Here is a 17,849-nt window from a genome sequence, read left to right as displayed (position 1 = left end):
GATGAAGATATTGTGTCTTAACATGTAATGGACAAAATGCCCTACCTAATTTCCCTTCTGGCCACGTGATGTGTTCCCTCTCATTGGTTTCCTTAGATGAGGAGTGGACGGCAGAAATCACTGTGTATTCCCCTCAACAGATCGTCAAAGTTTATGTTGGAAGCCACTGGTATGCAACCACCTTGCAGACCCTGCTGAAGGTACTGCTGGCCTGAGGCTGCCCTCGTCTCCTTTTGGCTTCTGCGGCTGAGAAGAATCTGTCACCTGACCCGTACACAGCCTTCAGCACCTGCTTAAGGCTGATTAAGAAGCAAGGACCTTCCCTCTGCTCCATGGCCCAAAGTGCTTTTATTGTATGAGCAGCATTCTGGGAAGGCTTTTAGGAGTTTGGGTAGGGATGAGGCCAGTCTGAGGCACCTGGACTGAGCAGGACATAGGGTGAGGTTCCAGATGCCTCAAGAGAGTGGTCTAGGAGCCAGCAAAACTTGAAGCAGAGATGATGTGCTTCTCCCTAGATGCTCTGCTCCTCATTATGGCTCCTTGTGGCCAACAAGATAAGGAGATGGAAATCCCAAAGCCTCTGCTCTAGAATGGTTAGGAAAACGAAGAGAAGGCTGACCTGCCCCTTAATAAGGATGTAGCCCTTTAACAGACTAACAAGAGTCTGGTGTCCAACCCTTTGCAGTATCCAGAACTGCTGTCCAACCCTCAGAGAGTGTACTGGATCACATATGGACAGACCCTGCTGATCCACGGGGATGGCCAAATGTTTCGACACATTCTCAACTTCCTGAGACTTGGAAAACTATTTTTACCATCTGAATTTAAGTGAGTGAAGGAAGGAAATCATATAATGAAACCCCATCCCTCTTCAAGACGGAAATTTGAGTTTGTAGCCTTCAGGGAGATTATATTATTTCCAACATGTGAACTGCTGTTCAAGGCAGCAGCTCTGGAGGCTTATAACCCCACCCACACTCCCACTCCAGATGCCCAGTGCGACATCTTGTCATTTGCAGGGAATGGCCCCTCCTCTGCCAGGAGGTGGAGGAATACCACATCCCATCCCTCTCAGAAGCTCTTATCCAATGTGAGGCATACAAGTAAGGAAACTGCTCCTGACACCATGTTCTAAAGTTTGAACCTTTATATTCCTCTTGGGAATCCTGTCCTAAGTCTCACCTCCCAGTAGGACCTGTTCTCCTTAGAGTTAAGGGGGTGGAGCAGGCCCAGGATTGGGCAGGGACCTAAGCAAAACCCTTTAAAGCCCCTTCTCCCCTGCTGTCTAGAGTTAACTCCCAGCCAAAGGGCAGACCTGGTCGATGGACTAGTGGAAGCTTCTGCTTACTAACCAAACCCTCTTGGAGTCTGCAGGTCATGGATCCAGGAGAAAGAATCTGGAAATGAAGTTTTTCCCATCAGAAGGCTGCATGTGGTGACAGAAGGGCCAGGGTCACTGGTGGAGTTCAGTAGAGATGCCAAAGAAGTAAGTCCCAGCATTCTTTGGTTTGGTGTTATCCTGAAAGAGCACCAGCACAGGGCTCACAGGGCAGACCGCTACTGAGGGGTATGGCAAAATGAAAGAGCCGGGCCTACATGGCTCCTGGCACAGTGACTGGTTTCTGAACCTGGAGGGAGACATCAGGAAATGCTGGCTGCCTGTGGCCTGGGATGCTGATATGTCCCTTTGGTGTGTGAAAGGACCCTGGGCTGGTACCACCCCCACTCAGACTGAGCAAATATCAAATGTAATAACCATGTGGGGGATGGGATTGTTCTGGGTAAGCAAGTGAAGTCTTAGAGACCCAGCTTATGAGATCTTGGGTAAGGCTTCGATGTGGAAGCACAGAATGCACAGAGCTGCTGTGCCCTCCCTCTCCAGACCACAGCTTGCATGCCTATGGAGTTCCAAGACTGCAGTGACAGGACTCCACGGAACAAGGCCAAGGGGACCCTGGCCAGGTCCAGCCAGATAGAGGAGGCTGAGCAGTACTTCCAGACAATCCAGGTGTCCCTATGCCGAGGTGCCAAGAGGGCGGGTAATCCCAGCACATACTCACACTGTCCTGGTCTATGTGCCAACCCTAGACACTGGGGGGCCCACCCTGAGAGTCCTCCCAAGAAGAAGTGTACCACAGTCAACCTCACACAGAAATCTGAAAGCAAAGACCCTCCTGTCACCCCCATGCAAAAACTCATCTCCCTGGTAAGGGAATGGGACATGGTCAATTGCAAACAATGGGAATTCCAGCCACTGCCAGGCCCCCCGAGCAGCTCCTTGGAGGAAGCCACCCTGAAGCTCCCCTCAGGAGGTGAGGCTGTTTCCCAGCCCAGCACCTCAGCTTCCTGGAAAGGCCATTACACAGCCTCAGAGAAGGACCCAGGCCCACAGGCAGGGGCTGGAGCTGGAACCAAAGACAAGGAGCCAGAGCCAACTTTTAAGCCATACTTCCCCATGAAAAGAGCTGTCACCTTGAAGGACTGGGGCAAGCAGAGCCCAAAGGAGAGAGGTGAGTCCTGTCCCATCCTTGACCTAATTCTCATTTACAACAGAGAAGGCAAACCTTGGCCAAGACCACAGAGCGAGTCAGTGATTAAGGGGGACTAGAGCTCTGCACTCACTGATGCCAAGCAGAAGACCCAGAAATGACAGGCACACTGGCATGACTTGGGGGCTTGAGAAACTACTTGAGGCATATGGGAGGAAGTGCCTATAAAGTGATAGGAGCACAGAGAAGGGTTGGGGGCTGAGGAGTCAGCAGGGGAAAGAAGGAGAAGCCTTGGGTGCTTGAGGAAACAAGTCATGCGTCTAGCAGCTGGAGACCAGGCTTCACATGAAGTGATAAAGAGATAAGGCTGAAGACATAAGGAAATCAGGACAGGTCTTGTGGGTCAGGTTCAGGACCTAGCAGTTTGTTCTGATCCGAAGGGGAGTGGACAGCCACTGAAGCATTCTAAACAAGGAAGCAAGCAGTCAGGTGTGCATTTAGAAAGTTTGTTCCAGGGCAGAGGAAATGCAGCAGCAGGAGGATACGTGTTAGAAATGCCAAGATCATTCTAGATGAAACAAGTTAGGCAGTTGGAAGAAGCAGGAAAGTATCAGGCCAAGGAGGGGGCAGGTTTCTGGTTTGGGTGATTGCAAGGGGGTGGATGGTTACTGAGGTAGGAAGGACAAGAGAAGTAGGACTTGGGGAAGATGACACATTGCATGTGAGGTACTGATGGACATCCAAGGGGAGAAGTCCAGAAGACAGGAGGGTATATGGGGACTGGGCTGAATAGACAGGTGTGTGTGTGGTGGGCAAGTATGGAGCAGCCCAGGGAAGTGAGCTGAGAACTGCTATGACGGACTGTTTCCTCTGCTCCTTCAAAGTCCTTCCTACAGTATTCTGTCATTTTCCCTTTTAGTGGCTCAGGCCCTGCTTGGAGGGGTCTTCTTGTGCCCCACCTGTGAGCCCCAAGTTGGTTTCTCAAGCATATTTTTTTTAAATTTATTTCTGGCTGCGCTGGTCTTTGTTGCTGCACACGAGCTTTCTCTAGTCGTGGCAAGCTGGGGCTACTCTTAATTGCAGTGTGCAGGCTTTCTCATTGCGGTGGCTTCTCTTGTTGCGGAGCATGGGCTCTAGGACCATGGGCTTCAGGAGTTGCAGCACGTGGGCTCAGTAGTTGTGGCTTGAGGGCTCTAGAGCACAGGCTCAGTAGTTGTGGCGCACAGGCTTAGCTGCTCCGCGGCATGTGGGATCTTCCCGGAACAGGGATCGAACCCATGTCCCCTGCATGCGCAGGCAGATTCTTTTTTTTTTTTTAATAAATTTATTTATTTATTTTTGCCTGCGTTGGGTCTTTGTTGCTGTGCACGGGCTTTCTCTAGTTGTAGCGAGCGGGGGCTACTCTTCATTGCAGTGGCTGGGCTTCTCATTGCGGTGGCTTCAGTTGTTGTGGAGCACAGGCTCTAGGTACATGGGCTTCAGTAGTTGTGGCTCGAGGGCTCTAGAGCGCAGGCGCAGTAGTTGTGGCACGCAGGCTTAGTTGCTCTGCGGCACATGGGATCTTCCCGGAGTAGGAATCAAACCTGTGTCCCCTGCATTGGCAGGCAGATTCTTAACCACTGTGCCACCAGGGAAGTCCCTCAAGCATATTCTTCAGAATGGACATGCATCAGCAACTCCCCACAAAAGCTCCTCTCATAATTTTACTAAGATTTCCAGTCCCCAGCTGGGTTATTATCAGCTCTATTTACTACCAGTCCTAGTTCAACAGAGGATTTGGAAAGTTTCTTGGAGTTCTGAAATTCAGGACTTGGCTTGCAGTGATTCAAGGGCAATGTAGAGAGGAGAGCCAGAACATGCCCCTGCCAGCCCAGGGTACCACTTCTGAGAAGCTGGAGGCAAAGGCTCGTGACTGACTGTACTGGTCTGTTGCCAGAGGTCTCCTCCCTGCTTGGGCTCTGAGGTGGCTTAAGGAAAGCCCTCTCCCCATGTTGTTTTCACAGAAAGTCCTGCCCCTGAGCAGTCTCTGCCTGAGGCCAGTGAGATGGACAGCACAGGGGTCATCCTCAAAGTGACCCACCCCCCCGTGGTGGGTAGTGATGGCTCCTGCATGTTCTTTGAGGACAGCATCATCTATACCACACAGATGGACAACCTCACACACATGCCACCCACAGCCAGCCCCCAGCCCCGAGGTAAGGCTCTGGAGCCATGCCTGGCCCTGCACTTCCTTGTGGAGATGCCTGAGCCCTCACCCAGGGTACTTCAGGGATACAGTCTCCCTTGGAAGCCCTACACCTCTCCCTTACTCCGGGCTGGCTCTAAGGCTCTAGCCGTGACAGATGTGGCCACATCCACTCTCTCCTCCACAGAGGTGACTTTCCTGAGTTTCTCTCTGTCCTGGGAAGAGATGTTTTACGCACAGAAATGTCACTGCTTCCTGACTGACATCATTCTGGATTCCATCAGGCAAAAGGACCCCAAAGCCATCACAGCCAAGGTGGTCTCCCTGGCCAACCGGCTGTGGGTACGTGTGATAGGCCTCAGGTCTTGTTCCTTCCCCACTTTCCCTTGCCTCCACGGTAAGTAGGCAAGGCAAGAGGAAGCAAGCCAAGATACAGGGTCAGGGGAATAAGGGGAAGAGATCAGGGGCAGAAGGGCAGGGACAGGGAGACAGGGCAGCAGCATCTGGGCCAAGCCTTGGCCAAGGGGCAGTTTGAACTGATAGTATCCTCTGACCTCTGCAGCTCCTGCAGGCCCAGGGAAGCCCCTGCTCTGCATCCCACTCTGAGGGGCTGGGAGCAAATGTGTGTCACACTGCTGCCCCCAGGCCTGCCTGACTGTGGGCTCTTCTGGCAGACCCTGAACATCAGCCCCAAGCAGTTTGTGGTGGACTTGCTGGCCATCACTGGCTTCAAGGATGACCAGTACACCCAGGAACATCTGTACAGCTGGGTGGAGGTGAGGGCCTCCTGCACCCCACTGGGAATGGCGACCCTCCAGATGCCTCAGATGTACACTGTCTTGCTGCATGAGGGCCAGGCCAGTGCTGCCCAGAAGGCAAGACAGGCAAGGAGACCTCTAGTCTCTGGTCCCAGGGAGGGAGGAACAATGGATGAAATTAACCTGTCTAGAGTGGTCAAAAAGCAGTATTCAGGCCACTGGTTTTTGTAGTTTTCCTCCCATTTTACCAATTTAGCCTTCATCACTAACAACCCTGACTATACTCAGGGAAGCACATTCTACGAGCTCAAGGTTTTGGGGTGCTGAAATCCGAGAAACTACTGGGAGTCAGATAGATGTTTTCAATGACTGATACCAACTTCACCTACTCAGCCATGATGTCAGTACTTTTGTACATTCCTTTTACACTTAAGCTGCTTTAAAGCAGTTTTTACAAAGAAAAGGAAAATGTTCAATAAGGGCAAAGGAATGACTCAGGTTTTTTGTTTTTTGATTCCTTAAAATAATTTTAGGATTCACATTTTTATTTTAACATTGTAGGTGAAAAAGATTTAGCTAATTTTTCATTAATCTGGCATTTCTGTAATCAAGTACATTACTATAACATCTTTCACTATAAACACAAAAGTGCCAAGTTACTATCCTCTGCCTAGTCTACTGAGTGGAATGTGAAGTCAGCATCTACGACTAGAAAGTGGAAAACCAGTGGCAGGAAACATGCACTTTTGGCCCTCTATTCATTCTGTTGTGTTCCCTGGTAGCCACTCGAAACCACAGGTCTGTGAGACGCCTTTAGGCAGAAGTGAGCTCAACAGCATCAAGTAGCCTTGCCTTGACCCTGCCCCCACCCAGATAGGAGGACCCCATCCACACAGCCAGGAAGTCAGGAATAAGACCAGCCTTTTCCTTCCAGCTCACGCTGCCTTTTGCCAGGAAATACGGCCGCTGTGTGGACCTGCTCATCCAGAGGGGCCTGTCGAGGTCTGTCTCTTACTCTCTCCTGAGCAAGTATTTACAAGATGGCTAAGGTACCCAGAGAAGCTGCCCCACAAACACCCCATCCCATCGCCAAGGTTCATTTTAACTGGGGATGTCCCCAGAATGTGTGTGCCCGTCCAAGGGTGTGTTAGTTTATTTTTTATTGTAAACAAAGAATAAATCACAAGTCAAGGGTCTGGACTCCGTCTCTGAGACACCAAAGACCTTACAACCAGTGAAATAATCTTAAACTGAAATCTATTCAAAAAGCTTTGAATCAATATAGCCAAACTGACCCAGGAAAGAAGGGCCTGGGCCTAGGGAGCCAGGGTAGACAAGAGTAAGAGTCCAACAGGGATGAGCTTGGCTTTGAGACCAGGGGTTGGGAAGCAGTGGCTAGGAACCCACCTGTATTCCTACTGAGGGGTGGGGCAGCCCAGTCACTAGATGTCCCACCAGCCTACAGCATAGAAACAAACACCCACCCTCTGTTCTGGGTGGGAACTGGGGTGGGAGCTGGAGATGGGGAGAGAAAAAGGGGACATGAGGCCAGGGGCCCAGAATCAGGGTGCTCATTTAGGCTCTGCAACTAGCATCCCCTGGAGAGGTCCCTGGTGATCTGTCCAATGACACAGACATCAGAAAGGGTAGTCAACAGGGCTGTGCATGTGGGCTGGAAGCGACCCAGGTGCCACCCATGGCCTGGTCGTAGCAGATCTTGAGAGAGGTGATGTTCCTTGGATCTAGCAACTCCTGGATCCACTGCCCACCTTCAAGCCCAGGCTCAGACCTGTGGTGCAAAGCTAGGCACGAACATGTATTTCCCTGGCTCGGGGTCCAGGTGGGGTCTCTGAGGAATGGCTCTGACCTACCACCCCCATTTCCACCTAAAAGCAAGGCAGCCATAGGCCCAGGCAGGGCTGAGAAAGGGCTGGTGGGTATAAGGCTAAATGGAACTCACATAGGACAAGTCCTCCAGGCCCCTGCCCAGGGCCTGCCCTGACACACAGCTGCTGTCCGAGCCACTGGAGCCACTGGCTGACGGGCACTGGGAGGAGACCTCTGAGTCCTCAGGAACTAATAAGGGAGACTGGGTGAGCTGTCAGCAGAGGAGGCCCAGACCCCAAGCCATGCCCTCCTGCCTCTGGCCAAGCCCAGACCTACTCAAAGATGGCTGGCTGCCCAGCTCAGCTTCAGTCTCCAGTATTGCTTCCTCTGGGAAGCTGGTGGAATACAGGGGCCAGCGGAAGCCCAGAACAGCTGGGTCTCTGTACAGATGCAGGTTGAGGGACCCCAGTACAGAGCAAGAAGCAGGATCTTCAGAAAGGGAGCTTGAGGCCCCCAGGTAAGGGCTGTCATAGTCAAATGGGGCCACAGCAATGGAGGCCCGAGAGCGAACTTCTGTATGAGAAAGAGGGTCAGGTTGGGACAGGCCAGAGCCCAGGTGGGCCAAGGTCCTGAGACGAGCGCAGGCTACGGCTGACAGAGGTCCATGTTGCCGCCTGTGCAGCTCTCCTCACCCCAACCCCCTGCAGCCTGCCTGCTACCTTGGCACTTCAGGATATAGTTGACGGTGCGGTCGTTGATAGCTTCTTTGCTGGGGGCGATGTCCTGGAAGGCCTTGTTCCCCACACCCAAGGACACCATCTCAGCCATGCGCACCTCTGGGTGGAGAGTGGACATCTGGACATGAGCCCAGCCCTTTATCACTCTTTCCCCTTACATTAGTCTCTCCTGTACACCCATAGCCTGCAGACTGTCCTGTGCGCTGAGCCTTTCCCAACAATCCCACGAGGTGTCATAATTCTCTTTTTAAAGATGAGGCCTCTGACACTCAGAGGTTAATACTGTGTGCACATTCTGAGACTGACTGCAGGACTTCCTGACTTTGGAGTTCTTTCCCCTGCGCTGGCTGCCGCTGAGGGACCTTTTCCACCCTCCCAAGTATTTCCAGGTCCCTAGGCCCTCCTTGGGGCCCCTCTGGGACAATGTAAGCTCTCCAAGGAGGGGAGTGTGGGGTGAAATGGGGCAGGGACCCACCCTTGTTGTGGACAGCCTGCCTCCAGAGCAGTCGGGAGATGTCAGCTGTCCAAGCCTGCTTCGTGGCCAAGCTGGCAGCTTGTAGCACAAAGGTGTCCCTGGCCTTGCGACGGCGAAACCAGACCTCAAAGCGCAGATTGCTATCCCCAGAGCACTCAGTGAGGCCAAGGTCTGCCATCTGTGTGGCCAGGAAAGGAGCTTAGTGAGGCACTGGGGGTGCAGGGGGTAGAGGGAGGGGTTGGGTGGGCCTACCTTGAAGGAGCGCTTGTAGGCAAATGTGTCGATGCCTTTGGGTCCTCGGCGAGGCTTGCTGAAAAGCAACAGCTCCTCAAAGAGGAAAACACGACGCAGGGACTTGTGGCGCCCAGAGCACACCGTGAACTCATCCTGTCGGACCAACTGCCCCTGTTCCTTGAGGTTGACCTGCCAAGTTGGGGCCCAGTGGGTTCCCAGCCTCTTCTGCCCCCTCCCTTCACACCCACTGCCCCTGCCCACCACAGCCTGCGATGACTCACGTCACAGCCCTGGATGGCATCCATGGCTAGCAAGTCATTGCCGTGTCGCAGCTGGAAGCGCACGAGGCTCTGGGCAGCCCGCAGGGCACTCAGCTCTGGCACGGTTCCCCCGCAGGCCCGTGCCAGCTCTTGCAGCAGCAGTGTGTACTTGCTCATGCGCTGGATGGGCTTCAGCAGATAGGAGGCCAAGTCCAAGTGGTCCCCCAGTGCTTGCTGCTTGTCCTGCCAGGTGCGTAAGAGACCGTCAGGGAGCTTCAGGTTACCTGCTCCATCCCCCACTCCCACTACAGTCTCAGGCTCACCTACCCTGAAAAAGATGTGACCATAGCTGGTCATCAGGGCATCGGAGCATGGTTTATTCTTGCTGTAGAGTGCGTACATCCCAAACTGCACCCTCTGCAAAGATACACAGCTTGGTCTGGTGCAAATGGGCCAGCATCCAAGGGGGCCAAACCACTCTCAGTTTGGGAGGACCAAAATGCCTAAAGGTCCCAAGGAGGCCTCCCCACACAGAGCCAATGTGCCCTGCTTTGAATGACGGGTGATCTGGCAAGAGACACTGTGCGGAGAGGGGCTTGCCCTCAGGCCCTCCGGGGAAGAAGTCCCGCATACAGCTTTGCTGCTCCCACAGCTCTGAGAGCAGTGCTCTAATCTCACCTCACCTCAGACTACACCTTCCCTTGCTCACTACACTATGCTACACTGACTTCTCTCTTCCTTGACCACTGGGCCTCTTTCCTGCCCAGGGCTTTGCACTTGATCTTTCCTCTGGGTGGAATGCTCTGACTGCAGCCCCTCCCTCTGGCCTTAGCTCAAACATCAGCTCCTCTAAGCGGCCTCTCTAATTGCTCTCTCTAAAGGGGATACCTCTGCCTTGCTGCTAACTCACAATCACCTATCTATCCCATTTTTCCCCCCCTAACCTCAACTATAACATGGAATTATCTTTTTTACTTTTATGTCTCCTCTGCTAAACTAAGAGCACCCTGAAAAACAGGGACCGGTTGGTCCTGCTCATAGCTGTACCCATCACAGGGCCTGACCCCAAGCACGTGCCCAGTAGCTCTCTGTTGAATGTGGCAGAATCAGCCAGGGCCTGTACGGCCTGAGGAGCTTACATGGCGCAGGAAAGCATAGGCCACCCGGGGTGGGTGCTGGGTACAGGCCTCCAGCTCACGCAAGAAGAAATGGCGGTGGAAGTCCCGCAGCTTCTCCAGGTTGCCAAAGAGGTGGGCGCGCTGGCCACGGAGGCCCTGGGGCACATCAGGGCGATCCAGCTCGGGGAAGTAGTTCTCCATGGTATAGTCAAGAGCACGGACATACTCCCGCTCTGTAGCCACCATCTCCGCCAGCACCAGCTGGAGTCTACCAGGTAGGTGGAATCAGGACCCAAGACATCTGCCCTGCCACACTGCCCTCCCCGCCCTGCTCACTGCCTACCTGTTGGGACTCCTGGGTTCAGAGCCACCTGGCGGAGGCATGGTGGGGCATGACCCTGACTGGGCACCAACTCCAGCCTCTGGTCTGTGGCAGGCAGCCACAATGGCCTCATGGTGGCAGTGGTGGGCAGATTCTCTGAGACTCAGTCCCAGATTCCGATCAAGGCTGTATGCCTTCCTCAGGGGAGGGGTAGCAGGTACAGCCAGTACCCGGCTGACACACAAGCTAGCGGTGCTACCTGTCAGTGGTGGCTTCACAGCAGCTTCCAACTTCTGGTCCAGGGCCAGCCAGGTGTCCTGGCACCGCGCCCAGGCCCAGCGGCACTCCTGGCGGATACCCTCAGATCCCAGCCCTGTGGCTAGAGCCCACATCTTTCGGAAGTGGGCAGGAGGCAAGTCAGGATGCTTGGTCCAATGCAACTGCAGCCGTTGCAGCACAACCCCTGGGCGTTCCTGTTCCAGCTCTGCCAACACCCGCTGCCCCTCCTCAGCCCACATCAAGGCCTGCAACACCAAAGCCAGATAAGCATTGAGGAAGGATCCCACCAAGACTGCTGAGCCTTCTCCTCTACCTCCCCCCATCCCCATAGAATGTTGGCCCCAGGCTGCATCCTCAGTGGTAGGATTTTGGGGTCAGACTGAAGACAAGAAAAGAAAACAGGCAAGGTATACAACAAAGCCCAAGCTGTCGTAGAGCCGAGCAGCCGCCCCTCTGGCTTCACTGACCGCCTGGAGCCAGGGGTGGGACCCCTCACCCACCTGCCTGAAGAGCTGCAACAGCCTCTCAGCATCCGCCAGCCGCTGCCGCCGCTGGGCTAAAGCCCTACAGAAGTCAGTCAGCTGGGCTTGCAGGGTCAGAAAGCGGGCCCCAGCGGGGCCCAGTTCAGCCGCATCCCAGCCAACCAGTGGCTGCAGAAGTTTCTCCCCTCGCCTGACCTGCTCCTGGAGACAGAGACTGGGCTCACCAAGCCCGGGCCTGGTAGTGCAGCCCGCGAGCCCTGGTCTTTTCCACAGATGTCTACATGTCCTCATCAGTCACTTCTGTGAGGACCTTCCCTCCACCCCCAACCCATTCCCCTCTCTCTCCGTGCTCAATGAACAGGTAACTAAACTCACCTGGGCAATTCGGTCCAGGTCCCCAAAAGGGCCTTGGGCCTGAAGCAGCATGTCCAATGAGGGTTCCCTTGGCTCCTCAAGTGCTGGCCAACCCACCTGCTGTAGCCACACTTCAATCTGGAGGAGTACAAAGAAAGAAAAGAGAGCTGCTGTGGGGTGGGGGTGATGCTTGAGACGAAAGGTGACGCCCACCTGGGCAGATAGTTCTCACCTGGTGCAGCTCGCCCTCCTGGGCCTCCAGCATCTGGACCAACTCCAGTGCTTGTACTCGCTGGTTACTCTGCAGGGTCAGTTGGTGCAGCAATCCATCCACACGACCATACAGCTCCTCAACCTCGTCCACTGCAGGCCTGGTGCATGGTACATGTCTTAGCGCCCCTGCTGAGTGCCTAGCTCCACTCCACCCTGTCCTAGGACCACAATCCTGGCTGGTTCTGAGCCAGCCACTGAGTCCTTGGCATGGGATATGGTGGGCTGGGGAAAGATTTGGGCTTGCACCTACCTGTAGTCTGGGCTCAGGGTCACCTCTGGAACCTCCTGCTTCAGCCATGCCAGCTCCAAGGCTCCCTGGCACTGTAGCCATGCCAACTGAGGTGAGTCTAGCACATGCTGCATCAGGACCCGTGCCTGCTGCAGCAGCCGACCGACTTCCTGTGATTAAGGGCAACAGGCAGTGGAGGTGTGCATGGGAGAAGAGGAAGAAGATAGGGAGCATTCGGGGAGGTGCTGAAAGGAGACACTCACCCCAGACTCCATGGGCTGGGGCACAGCCTTCATGCTCTCAATGGCCCCCTGGAGCAGGGCACAAAGCACCTGGCAGCTCTGCTGTAGGGTTTCCAGACGCTGTGAGCAGAGGCAGGCATGACCAGGGCAGTGCACAGTGCTAGTCCCAGGCATCTTGGATCCCAGGCCACTGCACTGCTCAAGCCAGCCCAGGGGAGCCTCCTCTGCTGGCCAGATTGCCTGCCTACCCACCCTATGCCCCACCCAGTGCACTGACCATCCGGAAGCCCAGCCAGGCCTGGTGGCAGTAAAGCAGGCCTCCTCCTAGTGAAGTGGGCAACCCCGAGGTGGAGATGTGGGTCAGCAGGCTCTGATCAGAGGACAGCTGCTCTAACTGAAGAAAAAGAAGATGTACTGGACTCAGGCCTGGTGGGGAAGTGCCCCACCTCCACCCTGGCCAAATGGCTCAGTCCCTACCTGCAGCCCTGAAGGCACCTCCTGAGGCATCTTTCCCATTAGCAGCACCTGGTGCACCGACCCTGGGGCTGCTTCCTGCAAGGAATCTGAGCTCAGCCCTGCTTCTAACCCTATAAAAAGGGTTGTGGGGGGGAAGAGGAGAGCTATAATCCTGTACTCACTTGCAGCTGGCTGAGCCCCCAGAAGAGGGAAGAGATTGGGGAACAAATTCGGGCATCCACTAACACGGTCAGTCCCAGGGCCTGTACTTTGGGCCTAAAGGAGCAGGCTTTGGTTCAGTATCTGTTTCCACAACCCTGCCATCCCCTTGCTCAGGTTCTGTCCCCCAACCTCCACCCCGCAACCTGGGGATGCTTCGCAGGTAGAGCAGGAGGCGGATGAGTTCATGGCTGCTGCACTTGGGGTGAAGCCAGGCCGGGTTATGGGCACTCAGAAGCAGCACTGCCCTGCCTTCTACATCCCGAGTGCCTGTGCGGAGAAGGCGGTGAACACCTGCACAATCAAGTCACCCCACCTCTTCTGCCTCTAGTGTCTCCCAGTTACCTGGCAGGGCAGCCAGGCCACTGGCAAGCAGCTCCCAGGCGAGGTCTTGGGCCAGGAGGCTGTCAGTGGACTTAAGGAGCCTGGATCCGTTGGGGTCTTGGGAAGGAAAATGGCTTGGGTCTACATTGGGCCATTTACCCAGAGACCCCTACGTGAACTTGGGCTTTAGCCTGAGTAGAGTCAGAGGCCTCCACACCTCCAGGTACCCTCACTCCCTTCCAAGACTTTCCTTCCTTACCTGCCTCCAGTAGCTCTGATGATGTCTCAGATAAAAGATCCCCGAGGTTCACAGGGTCACTGTCCAACCCTTCAGGGTCCAAGCGGATTGGCATTGCCCTGCCTGAAACTGAGTCCCCTGCCAAGCCTCCTCCTTGGCTGTCATTCTCACCCTGTGCCAGACTAAGGTGGGAGAACATTGGGCATAGGAGGATCTCCATTCCAGAGGAGGCTGGTTCCTCCCGCTGGACTAAGGAACCTCCTAATACACCCCTCTGGCCATCCCCCGACCCATCTGCAACCTTCTGTCCTGGAGTTGACTGACGCTCACCAGGCAGAGGGCTGCCCTGTAGCCCTTCCCCCTGGGCTGCCCCTGCTGGTGGGCTTGGAGGATTGGGGTCCTGCATCTGGAGAGCAGGTTCCCCCTCATCCCAGGCATCTCTGAAACTGCACACAGCAAACCTCCAGTCGGTGGCGTGGCCCTGGGAGGCTGAGGACTCATCCCCATCCTCCAGGGGCCCTTCCATCACCCCTTCCTTAAGGGTGGACCTACTCCCGGCAAGTGGCAGAGGAGCTAAGCCCTCGGTGTGAACTGAGGCCTCAGCTCATCCAGGAAACAGGTTGAAGATGGTCGGGTAGGGCTGAGCGGGCGATGCAGGTAGAAGGCACTAGGCCGTAGGAGATGCCAGTCTTGGTGCTCGGCTCAGGGAGCGCAGTCAGTGCCGCAGTTCAGGCCTGAGGAGCGGGGAGAAGAGCCGGTGTCTCTCCCCCCAGCTCACGGCTCGCGGGTCCACGCTCACTTGGGCCTTCGCCGGGAGCGCCCCAAGCTCGAACGCTCACTTGCCGCCACGCTGGGCGGGCCTACGCAGGTGGGACGCTCACGGGGTGGGCGGAGCGCTGCCTCGTGCTCGCGCTCCCGTGAGCCCAGCCGACCCTGGCGCCCCCCTCCCCCCGCCACCGGGGGACTCGCGCGCCCGCTCCCTCCCTCCCTCGCTCGCCCGCCCGCCCGCCGCGCTCACGCCCGGGGTACGCGCCGAGGGGAACCCCGAACCCGGGAGGCCAGGCAGCCAGAGCCCTCGAACGTACCACACCGCCGCCTCGACGGCGGGTACGGCGCGGCGCCTGGTGTTGACCGGCGCCGCCTCCTGGCCGCGGGGGCGGGAACGACCGCGGCAGAGGACCGGGCGCCACGCCGCACCGCCCCCTGGGGGCCGGAAGACGCAGCCACAGCCCACCCGCCAGGCCCGACGGCAGCCGCCTGAGCCGGCCGGAAAGCGCGAAAACGCGGGCTCTCGCAGCGCCCCCGGCCCATCCACCCCCTCGTCCCCCGCGGGCCCGGACGCCTCAGCTTCACCGCCCTCCCCCGCGCCGCCGCCCAAGCCCCCGCTGACTCTGACTTGGCTTCTCAGTTCGCCGGTTGGGGCAGCGACCAACGGCCTTCCCACCGCGCCTGCTCAGCGCGCCGGAAGCGCTCCCCCGCTGGGGAAGGCGGCGTAGGTGCGCGAGGGTGAGTGAGCAAGGGGTCCGCCTGGGGCTGAGGGAAGGGGCTTGCAGGGTGGCGGCGTAGGGGAGGGGGGCGCTTCTGCTCTTGAATGCACGCAGGATGCGGGGAGCCCTACCACAGCCTCCCTCAGCAAGACAAGGAGCACTCGTTCCTGTCAGCTGGGAGAAGAAAAGTGTGGTCCCAGGGGCCCAGGAGGCCTCTAGGAAGACACCCTAAACCCAGGCCAGCTGCTTGGTGCTGCTGGCAGCCAGTAGGGGTATCTTCATGGAGGGTGGGAGGGAGGGGCCCTTCCATTGCAGACCCCATCTTCCTTCCAGTCCTCAGTCCCAGGCACCAAGAGCCAGGTTGTATTATGCCATGATGGGCTGCTGTTTGGGTTAGAGAGAAGGAGGAGGCAGGGAGGGGGCTCTGTGGTGGGAGCTGACCCAGACCTGCCAGGAATCCACCAATCCGCCAGGCCCAGCCCCACCACTCGCTTGCGCTTGCGTTCCTGCACTTCTTTCATATACACTCCCTCCCCAGCCCCACACCCCTCCCACAAAATCCCACCGAGGAGGCTGAGACTGAGGTCAGGATTCTGGAACCAGAGGGCCAGCTCTGCTCTTCCACTTACCTGATGGGTGAGCTCCAGTAACTCAGTTGTCTTTGAGCCTCATCTTACTCACCTGTAAAAAAAAAAAAGGAAGAAAAAAGAAAAGAAAGTCATTCTTTCCTCCTGGGATTGCCCCGAGAACTAGGAAAGATCCTGTATGTCGAAGGTCCCCTTGCTGCCAGCTCTTGGGCGGTGTTCGTGTCCTGCCCCTCATTTCATCCTCAGTTGGGGGACCCTGAACTGGTGAAAGTCACTTGGACAGTTGACCTGTGAGATCTCTCCCAGCTCTGAGGTGTGAAGTCCCTTTGGTGCATGTGGGCCTGCTGTACCATAACATGCTCAGGCCCTTGGTTCCTTGTGGGGAGAGGGCAGTGGGTGCAGTGGCTTCCCTGGCTCTAAGGTAGTCAGCTCCTTCATGAGCCCAGGGAGGCTGCCAGAGGAGGGAACCTGGGCATCAGAAGCAGGCACAGAGGGAACAATAGCAATCCTCCCCTCCCCACCATCGCAGCTGCCACGTCAGCACCAAGTCCAGGTTCTCAGAGCAGCTGCCCAGGAGCCTTCTTCATGAGGGGATCTGGCTGTGAGTGCGGAGCCTCGGAGTTGTCCTGCTCCATCCCCAACCCCCAGCAGGCCCTCTCATCCCACCCTCCTCTAGCTTCAGCGAGCATCAGGACCAACCTTGGCTCCCTCCCCAGCTGTCCTAGAGCCGCCCCACTGAGTCACTGCCTCCAGCTCCCTCCCTCCCCTTCTGCTGCCCACTGTCTGCCCACCCCCACCCACCAGCCAGGCCCCCTGTGAGCCCTAAGAGCTGGTTGGACCTGCTGGCAGGCACATGTACCCCTCCAGTGCTAAGAGAGACCTCAAGCCACAGGCCATAACTGACCCCAGCACCCCTGAGCGCAGGCAGACAGACTGATTCAGCAGCAGGGCCAGGCCTTGGTTTATTCACTCTACATAGAATGTATGCTGTAAGCTTTGCGAAGACAGAGACTGTGTTTTATCCACTTCCACTTCTATACTTCTAGCACCTAGCACAGGGCCTGGAATAAATGTTGAGGGGTGCCCGAGACTGGTCGCACTACCCCTGTCCTCCTGAGGTTCCCCATTTATGAGCCAGGTGTAAACCAGAGTCACAAATGGAGACAGATTCAGAGGCTCGGTCTGAAAGGGATGCAGAAGAGGCAAAGAGCTGCAGGATGCACAGCCCCAGGATGGCAAAGATACAGATAGAAATGGGGACAAACTGAGCCTAGTGGGGAGCACTGGGGACTGGGCCTGGAGCCAGCCTGTGCCAATGACCACAGCAGGCTCTGTGGGCTGAGCTTGCAGGACTGAACAGTGACTCATGGGGCCCATCTCTGTGGCTCTCCTGGCAGCAAAATCTACTCACAGCAGCCTTTTCCACTGAGATCATAAAATGGGGATAGGCCTCCCTCCCCTGCCCCTTCCCCAGCCTTCCCTCAGCTTTGCATTTCTTACCAACATGACTCAACCAAAAATGAAGTGGGAGCTCTGTGCCTCAAGGAGCCTAGTGATAAGAGATCCACAGTCATTGCCCTCATTCCATCCCAAACCTTGCATACCCTTTTTAGTACTGCCCCAGACAGTTAAGTTGACAGATACCCTAAACCCTCCAGATCTCTCTCACCTCTGGCCTGAATAACTCCAGACTCCTTAGTGTGGTCTTCAAGACCTTCTAGAGGCATCACAGCCTTCCTGACCAGCTCTTACACAGGCCTGGAAAACTCATCTGATCACAAGTCTTGTCTCAAACTGTCTCCTGTACCTGGTAGGCCCATGTCCATCTCCCCAGGTCAAAATCCTTCCTCCTTCAAGGCACTGGAGGCCACTTCTGCCATCCTGCCTAGTCAGGTGGTGACTTGCTTGTTCTCCTGCATCCCAGGTGCCTGCCTCCTCCCGGCTGTGCTCACCTGCTTTCTTACCCTCAGTCTGCTCATCTCTGACCAACCCTATTTGCCTGGAAGTCCCCCCTTTCTTTTACCCAGCTCCAGGCCCAGGAGCCCCTCTGCACCCCCGTCCCCTACACCATCAGTTGTCTGATGATGGGGATTTTATTTCTAAATCTTTCTAATCTCGTAATTTTTGAAGGATGTGGTGTCTGGACCACCTTCCTCTGGAGACCTGGTTAAGATTACAAATGGCTGGGCTCCCATAGACCTGCTGAGTCAGAACCTTTGGGGTAGGCCCAGGAATCTGTGTTTGACAAGCTCCCAGTGATACTGAGGTCTGAGA

At 56.0% G+C, this 17,849-nt stretch overlaps 2 protein-coding genes across 2 annotated transcripts in view; one reads left to right on the top strand and one right to left on the bottom strand.

Moving 5' to 3' along the window:
* The window catches only part of KCTD19 (potassium channel tetramerization domain containing 19), a 34,032-nt gene extending 25,673 nt beyond the window's left edge, over positions 1-8,359 (top strand). The window contains exons 8-16 of the mRNA XM_022583478.3: positions 97-200; positions 686-828; positions 1,020-1,103; positions 1,375-1,486; positions 1,883-2,510; positions 4,493-4,684; positions 4,862-5,016; positions 5,349-5,450; positions 6,367-8,359. Of these exons, the coding sequence (XP_022439186.1) occupies positions 97-200; positions 686-828; positions 1,020-1,103; positions 1,375-1,486; positions 1,883-2,510; positions 4,493-4,684; positions 4,862-5,016; positions 5,349-5,450; positions 6,367-6,480 (1,634 nt within the window). The 3' untranslated portion in view covers positions 6,481-8,359. The remainder of the gene's footprint in view (positions 1-96; positions 201-685; positions 829-1,019; positions 1,104-1,374; positions 1,487-1,882; positions 2,511-4,492; positions 4,685-4,861; positions 5,017-5,348; positions 5,451-6,366) is intronic.
* PLEKHG4 (pleckstrin homology and RhoGEF domain containing G4) lies at positions 6,585-14,480 on the bottom strand. Its single transcript, XM_089903234.1, has 19 exons — positions 13,523-14,480; positions 13,285-13,380; positions 13,086-13,209; positions 12,903-12,996; positions 12,742-12,816; positions 12,542-12,658; positions 12,286-12,384; positions 12,044-12,192; positions 11,753-11,891; positions 11,542-11,658; positions 11,185-11,367; positions 10,427-10,929; positions 10,105-10,351; positions 8,987-9,382; positions 8,724-8,894; positions 8,472-8,649; positions 7,979-8,095; positions 7,596-7,832; positions 6,585-7,508 (listed from the first exon to the last, which is right to left on the bottom strand). The coding sequence occupies exons 1-19, from the start codon at positions 14,025-14,027 to the stop codon at positions 7,378-7,380; spliced, it is 3,678 nt and encodes a 1,225-aa protein (XP_089759360.1). The 5' UTR covers positions 14,028-14,480; the 3' UTR covers positions 6,585-7,377.
* Between the last annotated feature and the right edge of the window lie 3,369 nt (positions 14,481-17,849).

This window comes from Delphinapterus leucas, chromosome 20 (genome assembly GCF_059928025.1).
Source record: "Delphinapterus leucas isolate spDelLeu-1000000601 "Yukka" chromosome 20, BTC_Dleu_Yukka2, whole genome shotgun sequence".
NCBI lineage: Eukaryota > Metazoa > Chordata > Mammalia > Artiodactyla > Monodontidae > Delphinapterus > Delphinapterus leucas.
The sequence above is the reverse complement of the archived record's forward strand: the minus strand, read 5'-3'. Positions and strand labels throughout refer to the sequence as shown.

Coding starts and splice junctions, on each gene's coding strand:
- PLEKHG4 (XM_089903234.1), bottom strand. CDS start 14,027: ATGGAAGGGCCCCTGGAGGATGGGGATGAGTCCTCAGCCTCCCAGGGC. Junction 11,368..11,541: donor ACCTGGACCGAATTGCCCAG/GTGAGTTTAGTT, acceptor CTCTGTCTCCAG/GAGCAGGTCAGGCGAGGGGA. Junction 8,895..8,986: donor ATGCCATCCAGGGCTGTGAC/GTGAGTCATCGC, acceptor CCAACTTGGCAG/GTCAACCTCAAGGAACAGGG.